At 42.0% G+C, this 18,725-nt stretch overlaps 1 protein-coding gene across 2 annotated transcripts in view; it reads right to left on the bottom strand.

Annotated features, from left to right (window-relative positions):
• SCRN1 (secernin 1) overlaps positions 1–18,725 on the bottom strand; it is an 88,896-nt gene that overhangs the window by 54,500 nt on the left and 15,671 nt on the right. The window contains exons 1-2 of one of the 2 annotated variants that reach the window (XM_006146214.3): positions 11,231–11,402; positions 750–909 (exon numbers count right to left, since the gene is read on the bottom strand). In XM_006146214.3, the coding sequence (XP_006146276.1) occupies positions 750–908 (159 nt within the window). In that variant the 5' untranslated portion in view covers position 909; positions 11,231–11,402. Of the gene's footprint in view, positions 1–749; positions 910–11,230; positions 11,403–18,725 lie in introns of those variants that run through there. The other variant, XM_006146215.1, reaches the window with a different exon arrangement.

Here is an 18,725-nt window from a genome sequence, read left to right on the forward strand (position 1 = left end):
GGGGACCGCATGTGCCCTATAGAAAAAAAAAAAAAAAAAGAAAGAAAGAAAAGAAAAAGAAAAACCTCTCCAAAAAAAAAGAAAAAAAAATAATTTTTTTGGAGAGGTTTATGCTATAGGGTTTTAGAATCATTCCAGGTGCCATGTGCGTGCGTGCCCAAGATCTCAGGACGAGAATGGAGGAGAAGGGATTGTGGCATGGTCATCCTCACTGGGACGTGATTGCTTACTTTCACTCTCACTGTCTCTGTCTCTCTTTATCTCTCTCTCTCTCTGGTGAGCACATGTACCCTAAGGCAAAACCTCTTAAAAAAATGGAAAGATAAACCAGAAACTTTCCAAAACATGTTACCTATAGAGAAAAAAGGGAAAAAAAAAAGACGCTTCTAGAGATAGCTAGACTTCTATCACGACACCTTGGCTTCTACATTTCACTTTGAAGCCATGGAGATAGTTTTGGAACTACTGGGTCATCGAAAAAGTCATGACGTAGTTTCTGTTTTTCTATGCAAAAAGATCACCATGGCTTTTCCAATGGCCCAATATAAAATAAGGACCACAGCGGCGAACATAGAATTCTCTGTGCCTTTTTTAAAGACCATGAACTAACCTGAACAGAAAAGGGAATTGGCAGAACCCGGGTGACAGATTAGTGAACAGGAGTCCTAGAAGGAAGTTACGATTGCCCCAGCAGCAGCATCAGAGAAAGAGAGTAAGTGCGAACAGGAAAACTGCAACGCGTGACTCACCTCGACCTTGCTCTCGGGTTCGTGGTCAGCAGCTGAGAAGTACAGGACCTCCTGCACCTCATCTCTGGGCCGCGCTGAATTTTTCCCAAAGACCACCAGGCCATCCTTAGCACGGGGCGGGAAGGCCACAAAACAGTAACTCGGAGGAGCTACAGCCATCCTGAAAAGAGAATGCCAGCAAGAGCATGGGAGCAGGCCTGACGTGGAACATTCCGACCGCGCTCTGCAAACACACTCCACCAGCTAAAACCGTTTACTATCGAACTGTGTGCAGTGAGCTCATTAAGAGATCCCAGCTGGCAAATGAAGGTGGGGTGCTGGGAGCTGAATGACAGAGCCACGGAGACCAGATATTGTTTAGGACTCTGTGGGATTAAATGAGCTCAGATTTGCAACAAACAGCAGGGGCAGCCAAAAGTGCAGTGCTGTAGGTGAAAGGAAAGGAGGTTATTGTTACAGGCAGAACACACACACACACACACACACACACACACACGCCCTGCAATCTGTCACAATAATAAAAGATTCAATAAATACACCTGTAATGGCGTACTATAAAGTGGCTGAGACCCCGAGAGGCATGGCGGCTACACAACAAATGTGGAGGTATGGTGAGGAAACAGGTGCAGAGATAAAATGAAATACACCACTTCCTTGGTTTTCAGAGGATATTTTCACTTTACCTCAAGGACACGGCACTGAAGTACAGCTGGGTGCTCCTCCCACCTCTCCAGCTGCTCCTGCGCTGGCTTATTCCCCTCTGCCTAGCCTTAGTGCAGCCTCGCCAAGTGACCTTTCTTTCCTCTGCTCTTTTCTCTCTAGGAAAATCCAGCCGGAGCCCAGAGCTTCCCTGGCACGTTGGTGACCTAACACAGTTACTTCCAGCTCAGTTCTCAGCAGGTGCTCCCAGCCCCATAGACCATCGGTCTCCAACCTTCCAGCACCAGAGACCAGTTTCATGGAAGACAATTTTTCCATGGACTGAGGTGTGTGTGAGTGTGTGTGTGTGTGTGTGTGTGTGTGTGTGTGTGGTTTCAGGATGATTTAAATGCATTACATTTATTGTGCACTTGATTTCTATTATCAAATAATGAAATAATTAGACAACTGACCATAATGCGGTATTTGCAGGCCAGCGCTAGCATCACTGCCTCAGCCCCACCTCAGATCATCAGGCATTAGATTCTCATAAAGAGCTCAAGACCTAGATCCCTCATATGCATAGTTCACAGTAGGGTTCCGGCTCCTGTGAGAATCTAATGCCAAGACTGATCTGACGGGAGGCGGAGCTCAGGCACTAATGCGAGCGATTGGGAGCAGCTGTAAGTACAGAAAGAGCTTTGCTCAGGTTCCTGTCCTCCCCCGCAACTCCGCCTCACCTCCTACTGAGCGGCCTGGTTCCTAACTGCTACTGCTCCGTGGCCTGGGTGTTGGGGACTCTGGCCACAGACTCAGCTATCTCCTTGACATCTGAAACTGATTTCATCTTCTTCAAACTGGGTCCCTTTCCATGGTTCCCTCTCTGGGAGGCCAGCCCCACCACCCTTCATCCTGGAGCATCGGCAGCTCAGGAACTGTCCTTACCATCTGCTTCTCCATTACCTAACCAGGCACCAAGTCTGCTAGAGTCATTCCATTTCCTAAATGTCTGTGGACACCCTCTCCCTCCCTCCATCTCCACGGCCTCTACCCTGCACCAAGATGCCATCATCTGGACCCCTGCAGGAGCCCCTTAAGGGGTTACTTCAAGACCTCTATTAGTTCCCTCTCCATGTTACAGCCAAAGTGATATTTTTAGAAGGAAAAGTTGGATATGTCCTTCCTGCTTAAAATACTACCATGGTTTCCCATGGTTCTTAGAATAAGGACCAAATTCTGAGCCAGCTTGTGTCCCTCCCCAGCCTCATCTCATGCCATGCACACTCCCACCCTCACGGCTCCAGCACGCAGGCCTTATTCTAGCAGTTCCTCACACGGCCAGGGCGTTGGCATAAGCTCCACCCTGTTTCCTGGGCATTTCTTCCTCTGCTCCCCACACCAAAACTACCTGCCTAGTTAACTCCTGCTCCTTCACAGGCCAGCTCCAATGTCTCTCTAATTTATGTTACTGCACTGTACGGGTTCACAGAATCCCATCATCTTTCTTTATAGTAACAATCACGATTGGAAACATTTGGGTAATTATTATCGCTATGGTTTGAACGTGTTCCCCAGAAATTCCTGTGCTAGGACTTGATTGTATTGTCTGCATTATAACGATATTAAGTGAAAACTTATTCCTTCATGGTGTCCCAGAATCATAGAGTGGTGATTGCATCAGGTAGGCGATAGTCTAACAAATAGATGATGATGTCGTGTGAGACCCCGTGAGTTCCAGCTCCCATGAGATGGGATCAGTTCTCAGGAGAGTTGGTTCTTGTAAAAGAGAGATCCATCTGGACCTCTCTCTCTGCATATGCTGCATCCTCTGTGGTTCCACTGGCCATGCTGTAGGTCTAGGACTTTGGACTTTCAGCCACCAGAATCATGAGTTTGTACATAAACTTTCATTTTCTTTATAAAGTCACCTAGGCTCAAGTATTTCTGATAGCAATGCAAAAGTAAATGAGAACAATTACCAATAGGTTTTAGCTCCCCCCACTCCCAAAGTCTAAGTAATATGAAAACATGGACCGTATCTGTTTTGCACACCATTGTAAACCCTCCTCTACACAATATCTTAAGCACGGTAGGTTTTCAATACATAATAAGCAAGTGCTATTTCCTTCGTTTCTTAGTTTCTTACTATTCCACCAAATTGCAGCTGACTCTCCACAGCTCCCTTTCTCACCACTATGTCTGTATACCTAGCGAGTGTCCTGTCCTTAGTCTCTGTGCATATCTAGGATCTGATTTGAAATCCTTCTTTCAGGAAGATTTCTACAAAGAACTCAGTCACTTATTCAACACGCTCAAACACTAATGCATCCAGTGTGTTCTGGAATAATGCAATTTGTTGCTTATAAGTATACGTCTTCAAATGGTACTCCCTGAGGGCAGGGCCTATGCCACCCAACTCTGGTAGCTCCTTCCCCAACCCCTGTCATTACAAACATGCAACAAACACTGTGGAACCAACTATTGTATTTGTGTCATCAAGTATCCAACTCCAATGTCTTTTATTTTATGAGTCCAAAGTATAAGTGAGACTTAAAGCAATGTTCCCAGAAAAGCACTAGACAGATTCAAAACTTAGTTACACCAACTGTGTGGCTTTGGGCAAGTCAGTTTTTTTTCATTAAATTGCAGCTGACTCTCCACAGCTCCCTTTCTCACCACTATGTCTGTATACCTAGCGAGTGTCCTGTCCTTAGTCTCTGTGCATATCTAGGATCTGATTTGAAATCCTTCTTTCAGGAAGATTTCTACAAAGAACTCAGTCACTTATTCAACACGCTCAAACACTAATGCATCCAGTGTGTTCTGGAATAATGCAATTTGTTGCTTATAAGTATACGTCTTCAAATGGTACTCCCTGAGGGCAGGGCCTATGCCACCCAACTCTGGTAGCTCCTTCCCCAACCCCTGTCATTACAAACATGCAACAAACACTGTGGAACCAACTATTGTATTTGTGTCATCAAGTATCCAACTCCAATGTCTTTTATTTTATGAGTCCAAAGTATAAGTGAGACTTAAAGCAATGTTCCCAGAAAAGCACTAGACAGATTCAAAACTTAGTTACACCAACTGTGTGGCTTTGGGCAAGTCAGTTTTTTTTCATTTTTTTTCCTTGTTTTTTTTTTTTTGAAAGATTTTTGCTACAGGGCGCATGCCCTTGCCAGAAAGACAGAGAGAGAGAGACAGAGAGACAGAAAGCGACAAATCACCCCCCAGGGTATGGCCATGCCGTAATCCCTTCTCCTCCATTCTCCTCTCAGGATCTTGGGCGCGCATGCACACGTGCCCAGTGTGAGTTCAAGCCACCGGGTCCAGGACTCGAACTGTGGTCTACTACATGGGAGTCCAGCGACATAGTCATTATGCTATCTGTTGGTCCCATGGGCAAGTCCCTTTTACCTCTCTGAGCCCAAGTTTCCTCTTCTGAAAACAGGTTTATCATGATTATCAAATGAAATGATGCCTGAGAACATATTCTGCAAACTGTGGAGGTTACATAAGATACTTTATACTTGGGTTTTGACTGTTAAAACGAAGCAGCATTTCAAAATTTTCCAAGCAAGACAATCAGAATTGACCTGTCTCATTCATCACTACAGCACTTAACAAACTGCAGAGTCAGTAATAGTCTACGCTTAGAAATGTCTCTGTGAGGGGCATATGCCTATTTTTATATCCCAGGTTATTACAGGTTAGTCTGGGCTGCAGAGTTCTCACCTGCATTGCTTATGGCGGGGTGCGACAAATAGGGGAGCCCCACTAACTCTAAAAGTAATTTCCTCATAGTTAAGCAAAATATTCCCTCTCCCTCCTTGTGAGAAGGAAAGGTCAGGAAGATAAAGAGACTCCAGTTCTTTCTCTCCTTAACCTTTCCCATGTTCACAAAAACAGCTTTATCTTTAGGCGTGTGGGGTGGAGAGAGATAAACAAAGAATCTATATCTGCAAGAAAGACCCAGAATAATTATAAAATGAAATGCCTTTATAGAAAGTTCTTGGAATTTGGGCGTGGGAGGAATTACTGGTGGAGGCGAATCAAATGTGGCAGACCCGGAAGAACATGATGGGGACTTGGTGCGTTGACCTTGTTTGTGTGCCTCAGGTATACATGCCTTCACTTCCTTCTTTACCACTGAGCCATGTTAAAGGAACCAGATTCTCATCAAGGAACAGAACTGTACTACATTTGGTCCTTAAAATGGTAGGCATCCACCAGTCTTGCATTGATGAGATGTATCAATAGAAAATAAGTAAAGCCAACAGGGTTTATTTTACGACAAGCATCTATTCTTCAGCCAGGGTATCTGCCTGGTCAGCTAGTCATCTAGGTCGCTTAACCGTGATGGGGCTTTGGGCAACAGAAATGCAGGATGCATGGGCCCAGGGAGACCGGTTATTCACTGAATTTTATGAGTGACTGGGAATGCCAGAAGGAAGTAGAATTTCAATTTCTATTTTTAAGTCTTCCAATGATCCCAAAGACCTTATTATGAAGTACACCACTTACTCTAGTGACACAATGTGCTATGATCCTTGTAAACTGAATTAGCAAGGAGCCAGGACCCTTCCAGAAGACTGAAGGAGGCAGCAATTAAACTCATAGGGCTGACTTCTCCAGAGGTTAAAGGTGATCACAACTCTGGACACCAGTGACATTTCCCTTCATGGCAATCTCATAATCTTAACTCGCAATACACCACGGAAGTGGCTCTCATGGCTACCTGGAAATCTTTAGTGTGCTTGTTCAATCAACTCCTCTTTCTATGTCCAAATGAATATTTGATATCTTCGCTTTTCTTCCACCTCCCTCCAAGCAGATATCTGATTTCTTATTCCAAAAGAGAAAGATGAGTGAGGAGAGGAAGAATGTTACAGAGAGAGGACACATAGGTTTGAAGGTCCTGTGGCGAGGTAAAGGGTGGGGAGTCCATGAATTAAAAAGCCAATGCAGAGGCCAAAAAGAGTGGAGAAGAGATTCAGAAAGGCAGAAAACAGGCATGTTCACCTTGTGCCTTGAAGGTCACACTGAGGTGCTTATTTCATAATGAACACTAAAGCTACTGAAGGCTTTTAAGATAGGAAATGAAGAAATTGCCTATGGACAACTTCGAGGAAGTCAGCTGTCATAAAGAGACCACACAATTGATGCAAAAGAAAGGACTGACAAGTCATTCATTTCTTTTTGTTTTATATATATATAAATATTCATTTGTTCCATGAGTGAGAAAGACAGAGAGAAAGAGAGAGGGGAACAAAAGAAAGGGAGACAGTATTCCTAATAGAATCTTCACACCACAGTCAGTCTCCAGCTTCAGCCAGGCCGGGATTCAAGCACATGTGTGCCCTGCATTCTCATTCCATTTCGACAACTCTACCTGGAGGAAATAATCAGGAATATGGCGAGGAGTCTGCACAAAAAGGTTCATCACACTGGTGTTTATGTCAGTGAAAAACTTAACTGAAATTTACTTGTCCCGCATCAGAGAAATGGCTAAAAAGTGTAGGCTACATCCATTTGGTGGAATACTGTAGTATAAACTCATTAAATACATACTTGAGAAGAGTTTTTCATTGGTTTGAGGGTGAGATGGCAAAACAGATTCTCTGACGTATGTAAAATTATGCATAGAAAAAGACTTGCATAAAAATACTTGCTCAGAAAATGTGCCCAAATTATTAACAGGAGTAACTCAGAAATTTAATTTCTTGTTTCTATCTCTTTAATGTCCAACTTTCCCATAAGTATTTTATTATTTATTTTTTTATTTGTTTGTTTATTTTTAATTTGCCAGAGGGTGCATGTGCTTGCCAGAGAGAAAGCCCACCCCCAATGAGACAGGGACACACCACAATCCCTCCGCCTCCATTTTCCCATCTTCTTAGGATTTGAAGTGCGTGCGTGCACGTGCACACACACACAAATACACTCACGGCATGTTTTTCAAGACACTAAGTCCAGGATTCAGACAGTTAGCCACGGGGATCCAGCTCTTTAACCACCAAGCCACAGAGCTCTTTGCAAGTAATTTTACTTCTCTAATACCAAAAAAAAAAATTATTAAAATCCAAGGGCTATAACTAATTTAGGGATTTTATTTTAAGGGAAAGAATTTTATTTTAATTCTATATTTTGACACATCTGAAATTTCAAAAGTAGCTAAATTTATTAAAAATTTTGCCATAGGGTACATCCACTCACAGGGTACAGGGTGGGTAAGAAAGCAACGCCCAGTGGAAGTGGCCACACCACAATCTCTTCTGCTTTATTCTCCTCTTGGGATTGTGAGCACACACGCACATACGCCTACAGCATTTTCCAAGCCGCCCAGTCAAACCATGCAGTCAACCACGTGGAATTCAGTCTCCTTAACTACCATGCCACCAGTTGGCCCCCAAAAGGGGAAAATTCTTACATGAGTTAGGGTAAAATTCTTACATGAGCTAGGATAAAAATTGTTTATTCAGGGACCAGCAGGTGGTATGGTGGTTAACATGCTAGATACTCTCACATAGCTGACCACGGTTCGAGTCCTGGACCTGGTGGCTTGTTTTCTCACTTTCCCTCTATCTCTGTGTCTCTCTCTGGTCAAATTAAAAAATAAGTGAATGAATAAATAAAATAAAATAAATAATTATTTTTTTAAAATTGTTTATTCAGTGTTACTATAGTTATTCTTTGATACTTTCTTTTATTTTTCTCATAGCTTGCCCAATTAAAAGTTACTCCAAAAGTACACGACTCTTCATGACTATTATTTACAAAAATAATAGCAGGCCTCCCAGAACTGTCCACTTACAAAGTCAGTCAGGAAGCCAGTATTCTCAGGCCCCTCAGATGAAATTCTTCAGGAAGTGAATCAAGAAAACTGCAATGTAGTTCTATTACTTGTATGGGATTCGAACCTCACAGCTGGCCGTGTGGGATCCAGCCACCTTAACCATCATGCCACCAGCTGGCTCATAGGTTAAAGAAATTGTTTTTTTTAAGTGACAAATTACCTCATCTATAAACTATATAATAAACATTTTGAAATCTTTGTTTCCAGGACTTTCATAAACTATTAAATTATTAATGCATGACATAAGAAACTGACTTTAAGATTTTTCTCCTCTTCCTTTATAACCTAAGTTAAGAGATACATATTCTCCTTCATGAAGAAAAAGAAAACTAAAATTCAATTAACTTCCAATCACACATCCTAAAACAAAAACTAGTAGCATAAAAAATGTAGCTTATATTTGACTTTGAAAAACAGAGTTTAACCATTTGATAAAAGATTTTCTATCATAGCTTCATTCTACTTAGACCAGAATTAAAATCAGTGAGCACAGGTTACCCGAAAACAAAGCCATAATCGGTGGCATTTTACAAAACGTGTTTATTTTGAGGCATCAGTTCATAGTTTTCATTCTCATGAGGACCTGGAGGTGGGACTTGCAGTTATCTGTACCTGAAACCACGCATGTCCAGAGCAGTGTTTTCCAAAGTGTATGTCTTGGCCCATTTTTTGGGTTATGAAATCAATTTAGTGGAATAGGAACAACATTTTCTTTAAAAAAGCATTTTTAGGGGACCAGCAGTTGGGATAATGGCTATGTCACTGGTCTCCTATGTAATCGACTGCGGTTCGAGCCCCAGACCTGGTGGCTTAGACTCATGCCGGGCATGTGTGTGCGTGCCCAAGATCCCGAGAGGAGAATGGAGGAGAAGGGATTGCAGCGTGACCATCTCCCCTGGGGGGTGATTTCTCGCTTTCTGTCTCTCTGTCTCTCTGTCTTTCTGGTGACCGCATGTGCCCTATAGCAAAAACCTCTTGAAAGAAAGAAAGAAAGAAAGAAAGAAAGAAAGAAAGAGAGAAAGAAAGAGAGAAAGAAAGAGAGAAAGAACGAAGACATGCATCTCACATAGTAAGGATAACTGGTGATATAAGAAACTCAAATTTCAAGTTTGGGTATAAATGAAACAACCTCAAAAAGTTGGTAGAAAATGGAAACAAAGCCATAATCGGTGGCATTTTACAAAACGTGTTTATTTTGAGGCATCAGTTCATAGTTTTCATTCTCATGAGGACCTGGAGGTGGGACTTGCAGTTATCTGTACCTGAAACCACGCATGTCCAGAGCAGTGTTTTCCAAAGTGTATGTCTTGGCCCATTTTTTGGGTTATGAAATCAATTTAGTGGAATAGGAACAACATTTTCTTTAAAAAAGCATTTTTAGGGGACCAGCAGTTGGGATAATGGCTATGTCACTGGTCTCCTATGTAATCGACTGCGGTTCGAGCCCCAGACCTGGTGGCTTAGACTCATGCCGGGCATGTGTGTGCGTGCCCAAGATCCCGAGAGGAGAATGGAGGAGAAGGGATTGCAGCGTGACCATCTCCCCTGGGGGGTGATTTCTCGCTTTCTGTCTCTCTGTCTCTCTGTCTTTCTGGTGACCGCATGTGCCCTATAGCAAAAACCTCTTGAAAGAAAGAAAGAAAGAAAGAAAGAAAGAAAGAAAGAAAGAAAGAAAGAAAGAAAGAGAGAAAGAAAGAGAGAAAGAAAGAGAGAAAGAACGAAGACATGCATCTCACATAGTAAGGATAACTGGTGATATAAGAAACTCAAATTTCAAGTTTGGGTATAAATGAAACAACCTCAAAAAGTTGGTAGAAAATGGAAAACTTCCTCAAGTCTATTTTAGTGCAAAAAATATTTGAAATCTAGGTATAGGTCTTCTGCAATGTGCATTTTTCATAAACTTTAAGAAGACCTCTTCATATGTACATATGTACGTATATGTATATGTATGATAAACATTTCTTTCCTACTTCCTTCAAGGAAAAAGCTTTAAATGCTAAGGCTTTTTTGTGGCAAATACCAATTAGGATTCCTGCCAGGTAAGCAATAAACTAACAGTTCTAATTAATGAAACCCTCCAATTTAACTGCCATCAATGGTTAAGCTGACAGCATCTCCTAAGAAGTCCTGGTAAGGAATATTTTAAAGTGCATTTATCGGTAGTCTGTAGTGCATATTTATGTTCTCTAAATTCTCCAGCTGAAATAATTTTTAAGACTGCATGTTATAGAAGGAGAGATTAGAAGCCTGGAGGTTGGGATAAAGGTGCAAATCGTAAATACTAAAACATCATGTAGCTCATATAATTTCTGAGAAAAGAAGTCAGATTATTCATGAGCTGGCAGGCTACAAAAATAAAATGCGTATTTTTTTCCTCCTGATCCCCCACCTCCAGCCAGTTCTCAGTGTAAGTGCTGTCCAACAGAACTTTCTGAGACGATAGAAATATTTTCTACTTGCATCAAAACAGTAGCCACTAGCCAGGTGAAGTTATGAAGCATTAGAAATGTGTCTAGTACATTGAATTTTCAATTTAAAATTAAACAGTCAACATGATGCTCAGTGAAATAAACCAGTCACACACACACACACACACACACACACACACACACACAATACTGGGGCATCGGAAAAGTCATAATGTATTTTTCCGTTTTTCTACATCATGACTTTTCCGACAACCTAATATATTATCATCTCACTTATGTAAAGTATCTAGAGTCAAACTCAGAAAGTGGAATGAATGGTGGTTGCCAGGGGCAGGGGTAGGGGTGGGAGAAGGGTAGAGGGGAGTTGTTTAATGGGTAGAGTTTGAATATTGCAAGATGAAAAGCTTCCGGAGATTTGTGCATAACAATGTGAATGTACTTAACAGCACTGAACCATACAACTGGAAATGGTTAAGATGGTCAATTTTACGCTATGTGTATTTTGCCATAATTTAAACTTTGTTTTAAATTAAGTAACGAGGCTACTGCACCAGATCCTGCAGCTGTAGTCAAATATGTTTCAGTTCCTTTCTAACCACCATTGTCCTCTTACGAAACTTCTTTCAAGATTCATGACTTCCTCTTGGGAACAAGACATTCATGCTTCCCTGCAGTTCCCTGCAAAGGAGCTGGGTCTACCGACACTCCCCTGACTGGTGGCAGGAGGCTGAAGTTCAGGCTTGTGGGACTGCACTGCTGTACTCCCGTAACTAGGAAACGGCTTCCAGAATGTCTAGACAAGGAGGGAGGAAGCCCCGTGGGAGAAAAGGTCTTTGTCCTCAAGTTCAGTGAGTAGTTATTGAAGGCGAGAATGCTCTGAGCTGGGGCAGGGGTTTTCTCTGCATGACTGCCAAACTGCCCTACCCCTTCATCTCAATGAAGCTATGGAGTGCCCCTCATCAGTCACCTTACCCAGCAAGGAGAAAGCCTTGAGCTGCCTGAGAGGGAGAAAAAGACTATCTCTATAAGCTATAGGCTTATTAACTGTCTTGCAAATAACTGTGACAAACTGCCTTTACTCACACAAAGAACGGAATCCAAATATCCTGAAAGGCTGACCTACCCTACACACACTCAGCCTTATTGGGTGGACTGAGTTAAGTTTAAATTCAATGTCTATGAAATAGCATCTTCCAGAAAAGCAACAAGATTATGTTACTTATTGATAAATCTATTTTGAAAAATCCTGCTATTTCAGGGGTGGCACAGTGGTGGAATGTCACAGACTATAGGGCTGACCCAGTGGGAAGGTTCCAGATTCACATATGGAGACCTCCCTGAATCGCCAGCCCAGAAGCACCCACACTCCAAGGCTAGCTAAGGCCAGGAGCGAACCACAGCATCAAGATCCTTTTGGGGGTGTTCTCTGTCTCTAGCTCATGGAAGAAATAAATATACACAAAAAAAAACCCTTAAAGATTAAATGATTGCCATTCCTGTTGAACTGAAAATAGGAAAAATGATACTCATTTGTAAATTGATTTTTCTGTTGTATGTCTGTTTACTGAAATAGTAAAGAATAAACAAACTGTTTGGGAAAGGAATGACTAAGAATTGAAATATAAAACACCAGCTGACAACACCCCTTGCGATACATGCACATTATGAAAAACTATGCATAGAGTTTAAAATATTTTACACTAAAATAAACTCATACTTCAATTCTATTTTCTCATACACTTTTTTTTAATTGCCACAAAGCACGTGCACTTACTGGAGAGAGCCAACGAGAGGCAGAAAGCACTGCTCCCCCAGTGGGGCATGGTCAAATGCAACCCCTTTGCCCCTAATTCTCCATCCTGCTGGGATTCTGAGCACACACAACACCCTCAGTGTGTTTTTCCAGCCTCTGAGGCTGAGATTCAAACCCTGGTCTGCCATGGGGGCTCTTACTCTCTTAACCACTAGGTTACAGAGCTGGTTCTCTACACACGATTTTTAGTCCCTGTGTAAATTAGTTCAGACTCATCAAGTTCTGCCTGAAAGGAAAACCAAAAGATCCAGTCAGTAGAACACAAAGTGTTAGGACTCCACAGTCAGTGAATTAATTCCAGCTCCTAGTATTCAATGCCTTGAATGCAGCACTGTCTAAAGGAAGAACAATCCTATAGGGTATTAAGTAAGTGAGCAGGCTTCGAGGCCCCCTGGGATTCAAATCTGAGCCCCGTCACTTCTCTGAGTCTTTATATAAGAGCCACTATGGCGGGTGGTACATTCTCCCAGGGTTGTGGTAAGGTATGAATGAGAGACTTGCAAGTACTTAGAAAACGCTCGGAATGCCATCTGGGCACAGTAAGCACTCGGTCAGGAGGACCAGAGAAGAATACTTGAAGGCTGTTTTGTTGTCGAACTTTAGCTGTTCAGAAATTTAGCTCTTCCTCGCAGTGCCTCAATACTTTTTCACCTTTTGAGATTTGCAACATTGTCATCTAATGTCTTTTCAGAGCTGTTTCACCTTCCCTTTCTCTACCTGCCAGGGCAACGGCTACCTCCGCCAGTTGACTCCCGGGGTCTTTGGTGCCAGACAGTAGTTCATATATGTCCTAGCAGTATGGCGTGGAACAGGTGGCCGGATGCAGATTTATTCGCTTTGACCCACTGTGTTGCCCTAGGTCGTGTTTTTCAGAAATCTGAACCAACAGCGAACATATTGAGATCTAGAGATTTCCCGCAGACATTCAGATATTTGGCTTCTGCTGAAAACTCAAAAATCTGGCAATGCTGAGTCCACATTCCTCCCCTCTAGGCCGGGACTCCCCCACAGTCCCCTCCACTCCTTGACACTGAGGCCAGTAAGGGGCCGCCTCTCATCACTTTTGTGCAAGAGTACCCATTCCCAGTCCTGCCTCTCTCTGTAGCCCTACACGTATAAGGACAAGAGATACCCAGACCCTACTTCTCACCCTGACTTCACCCAACCTAATTCTGAGCTGAGTTTCCTTATATAGAAATTGGACTATGGCCCTACACAACATAGCACTTGGCTATACAAAGGATTTCAAAAACGTGGAATGGAATTGAAGTACGTTTATTTTGTTGCAAAAAAAAAAAAAAAAGAAGAAGAAATGAGGACCAGTTGTGGCCTGGTTGTTAAGGCAGCTGGATCCCACATTATGGTTGACCAGTGGTTCAAGTCCCAGACCTGACAGCTCCCGAAAGGAAAATGGAAGAGAAGGAATGGTGGCCTATGTCTCATGGAGCATGCCTTCTCACTTTCCCTCTCCCTCCTCTCTTTCTCTCTCTCTGTCCAGCAAGTGTGTGTGCCCTTCAGCAATAATTTTTAAAATTGAAATGTATGCATAGCTTTTTCATTTATCTACTTTCTTTCTCTTTTTTTTTATTTTTTATTTTTATTTTTTTTTTTTTTTATTTCCTGCAGGGTACATACAGGGTGGTAATGCTCCTTTATCTTCACACCAGTAATTTGCATCTTGTATATTAGATACAATCATGTGCCAAAGTGTAACTAAAATATTCTTGAAGGGTCAAGTCTCTAGGAAGGAACTTACAAGAACACCAATGACACATGAGGGGACGACCAGCAGAGTCCAGTGGATAATGCTACAGGACAAAGCTGACTTCTTCAGTAACAACAGTAACGACTCTAAGGGGAAAAAAATTAGGAGATAAAGTTATTTAAGAAATAAATCAGGGACCAGCAGATGGCATAATGGTTACATTGCTGGACTCCCACATAGTTGACTAGGGTTCAAATCACGACCCAGCGACTTAAAACTCACACTGGGCACATGTGCGTACATGACCAAAATCACAAGAGGAGGGACCAGCAGGTGGCGTGGTGCTTAAGGTACTGGACACTCCCACATGGCCGACCGCGGTTCGAGTACCGGACCTGGTGGCTTGCTTACTCACTTTCCCTCTCTCTCTGTGTGTAGCTCCCTCTGGTCAAATTAAAATAAATGAATGAATAAATAAAATTAAATAAATATTTTTAAAAAAAATCACAAGAAGAGACTAGAGGAGAAAGGATTGCAGCATGGCCATCTCCTTGGGAATTGATTTCTCACTTTCTGTCTCTCTGTTTCTCTCTGTCTCTCCGGCAAGCACACACACCCTATACCAAAATATCTCTTAAAAAAAAAAAAAAAGTCAACTAATTATATCAAACAGAATTTATTTGGATCCTGAGTTAAACCAAGTGCATCAAATTGGGCTAATGTGAATATTGATTGGATATATAATGATATTAATTAATATTCATGTCTTTAACATGATAATGGTGCTGAGGTTGTTTCTGTTAAATAAACTATAATCTTCAGAAATATAGCCTGAAATGCAGGTTGGCCTCATAGCTTAGTGGTTAAGGGAGCCAAATCCTACAAGGCCTGCCACATACCTGGAATCCTGGTCCCAGCGGCTTGAAAAATACACTGCCCCAAATCCCGACAGGATGGAAAAAACAGAAGAGAAAGGATTTTGGCATAACCATGCCCCATGTGGAATACTTCCTCCATCCCTGTCTCTCTTTGTGTGAATGTCTCTTTCTGGGAAGTACATGCACCTTCTGGCAATTAAAAAAAAAAGAAAAAAAAAAAAACAATTAAAGGAGCTGGCAGGTGTCATGGTGGCTAAGGTGCCAAATTCCCACAGGGTCAACCACAGTTTGAATCCCAGACCTGGCGACTTGCTTTCTTACTCTCTTTCGCTCATCAAACTAAATAATAATAATAATAATAAACAAAATTAAATAAAAATTACTTAAAAACCAATTTGAAAAGGGAACTAATGCGGGACGGGAAGAAAGTGAAAGCACAGATGTACAAGAATGGCTATGAAATAAAGGTTGTTACAGTTGGGTGATGAGTTCAGGGAATTTGCTCAACTGTTCTCTCTACTCTTGCAGCTGCTTGAAATTTTCTAGAATAAATAACCTTTAAAAAGTAGAGTTCATGATAAAATGTTTAAAATGCTTCTACAATGGAAGTTAGTGCTAGACTGATTCCTAATACAAGGATTTTTTTTAATGATTATTTATTGAATTTTATTTACTCACTCATTTATTTTAAGTTGACCAGAGAAAAAGACATACACACACAGAGAGAGAGAGAGAGAGAAAGAGAGAGGGAAAGTGAGAAAGCAAGCCACCAGCTCCAGGACTGGAACCATGGTCAGCCATGTGGGAGTATCCAGCACCTTCATCACCATGCCACCTGCTGGTCCCACAGGGAATTTTTTTTGTGGAGTTTCTACTTGTGAGTAAGTTACTTCGGGGCTGATATACCACCTTGAGGAAGAAATATTGCAGTAGGAAGTTTGGAGATGGGTTTTCATTTGGCTTGGTATGTTTGTGCCCTGGCCGGGGGGGAGGGGGGGGAGTCCTCGTACTCTCTTTCTTTGCTTTATTTCTTTGCCTTAGGTGTTTTTAGTTTTTTTTAGTTTTTGTTTTTAAGAGAGATTTTTGCTATAGGGCATGTGCACTGCCAGACAGCGAGAGACAGACAGAGGGACAGAAAGCAAGAAATCACCCCCAGGGGGGATGGCCACACTGCAATCCTTTCTCCATTCTCCTCTCAGGAGTTTGGGCACACACACATAAATATCCAGCACGAAATCCAAGTCACAGGGTCCAGGACTCAAACCATGGTTGACTACGTGGGCGTCCAGCGATGTAACCATTACACCATCTGCTGGTCCCTTTGCCTTAAGTTTTAAAACATCTGTCTCTGCTCCACAGACTGAGTCCTGAGAGGGTAGGAACTTATGTAAATCCTTATTTCCCTGGCACCTAGCACAGAGACTGGCATATAACAAGATCTCAATAAATGTTTGTTGAGCAAATGAAGGGGAAGTGGGGTAACTACTTTATTGTCAAGGAGAGACGAGATTAGCCAAATCAGATTCTGATGTGGTACTTCCATGCTGTGGTTCAATCCATAGGATTCAAATTTCCAAGCATTGAACCACCTTGGGAGCTTGCAAAATGCCAGATCTCGGACCCCTTGTGATGGCTCTGCCGTGGGGTTCGCTGAAGCCTATCATCCCTGGTTACTTGGAAGGGGTCTCTTTTCCCTCCGACAAGAGTTGTACATGGCCATGTTCTCTCAGTCCCTCTGGTTTCAGGACTAGGGAATCAGAATGTGTAACAATCGGAAAGATGTGGATGATTGTTTAAATGTTTTACAGTTTTCACTACTTTAAAGAATTGAAGTCTCAACTCGATTTTTTTAAAGTCTTTTTAAAAAAGTCTTATTTATTTAAAATAGAAGAAAGATAAAGCCTTTGGTGACTACCTACCATGACTCTTCTGTCTTAGAAAGTGAGAATTTGAGCTAAAAAAACAGATTTCATATCATTTCAAGTAGCTGAGTATTTCTAAATCATTAGGAACTGATGAAAAACTGCCCTTTGGATTTGTTTTAAATACTGCAGTATTGTTGGAATACTGATTAGAGATAAGAAATAAGGTGATTAGAGATAAGAAAAGAGCAGCTATTTAAAAAATGCAAATTCCAAAAATCTCATGCAATCAGTGATCATGCTAGTATAACTGTGGATAATTTAGTGGTACTCTTCTTTTTTTTTTCTTTTTTTTTTGGAGAGATTTTCACTGTAGGGCGCGTGCGCTCGCCAGACAGACAGAGAGAGACATAGAGACAGAAAGCGAGAAATCACCCCCCAGGGGGGATGGTCACACCACAATCCCTTCTACTCCATTCTCCTCTCGGGATCTTGGGCACGCACGCACACGCGCCCGGCGTGAGTTTTAAGCCACCGGGTCCAGGACACGAACCGCGGTCGACTACGTGGGAATCCAGCGACATAGCCATTACGCTAACTGCTGGTTCCCTTTAGTGGTACTCTTCTCACAAATATAGTCACTTAGATGTAAAAGAATCAAAAACAAAACGCATTGATGATATGTAATTGGCTATCTATATATCTGGAAATCTGGGAAATACATGAACGCCTACGAAAAAAATGATGAAATAAAGAGGTCACACAAATGTTAATATTGTACCATTTAAATTATGTATATTGTCTAAAGAGATGACACAAAATATCCTAAGGAAATTCAGTAAAAGTTTTAAAAGCAATGGTATTATGAATCTCTGAGTCATAGAATTAGTGACAACTTTATCTTTTTGTTTGTTACAATGAGAGAGAAAGAGAAGAAAAGAGAAAGAGGAAAAAATAGAAAGAAAGGATTTGTTGTTTTGTTTTGGTTTGGGTCTTTTTTTTGGAGAGGTTTTTGCTATAGGGTAGGTGTGCTTGCCAGAAAGACAGAGAGACAGAAAGTGAGAAATCAGCCCCCAGGGGGGGATGGCCATGCCGCAATCCCTTCTACTGCATTCTCTTCTCAGGATCTTGGGCACGCACGCACACACACCCAACGTCAGTTTAAGCCACCGGGTCTGGGACTCGAACCGTGGTCGACTACATGGGAGTCCAGTGGCATAGCCATTACACCAACTGCTGGTCCCCAGAAAGGTATTTCTGGCAAGCTCTTGCCATGTCAGGATCCCCCTGCTCCAGCCCCACAGTTAGCTAGAATTACACTCACAGACTGCCAGGCCCAGCTTGTTCAAGTTGGTCCAGAAACAGAACCGAAGCCTCACATGCAGCCCAGGCTTGGGCAGGAGTACCCTGCAGCTGTACCCACACAGCTGGGCCTGGGCAATTTCTTAACTGTTGCATATTCAGGCATTTTCAAACCTTCCACATGACATTGCAAAATGTGTCATGAAAACATGTTTTTTTTATTCAAAAGAAAAGGTAGAGTTGCAATCAAAATAAACTATTTCCAATTTATTGCAGCTAATAAACATGGCACTACAATAGGGCAGAGATTTAGGGATGGGCAAGAACCCCACAGCTCAGCCCTGGCAAATGAACTAATTTTAACTTTTGGCCACATCTGATTCTGTCTCATTTGCAAGACATGGTCACAAGGAAAACTATGAACTAATGCAAAATGTCTAATGTCTTGATTCATGTGACTTTTAAAAAATTATTTATTTCATTTTT

Source organism: Tupaia chinensis, unplaced genomic scaffold, assembly GCF_000334495.1.
Source record: "Tupaia chinensis unplaced genomic scaffold, TupChi_1.0 Scaffold000170_1, whole genome shotgun sequence".
Lineage (NCBI taxonomy): Eukaryota > Metazoa > Chordata > Mammalia > Scandentia > Tupaiidae > Tupaia > Tupaia belangeri.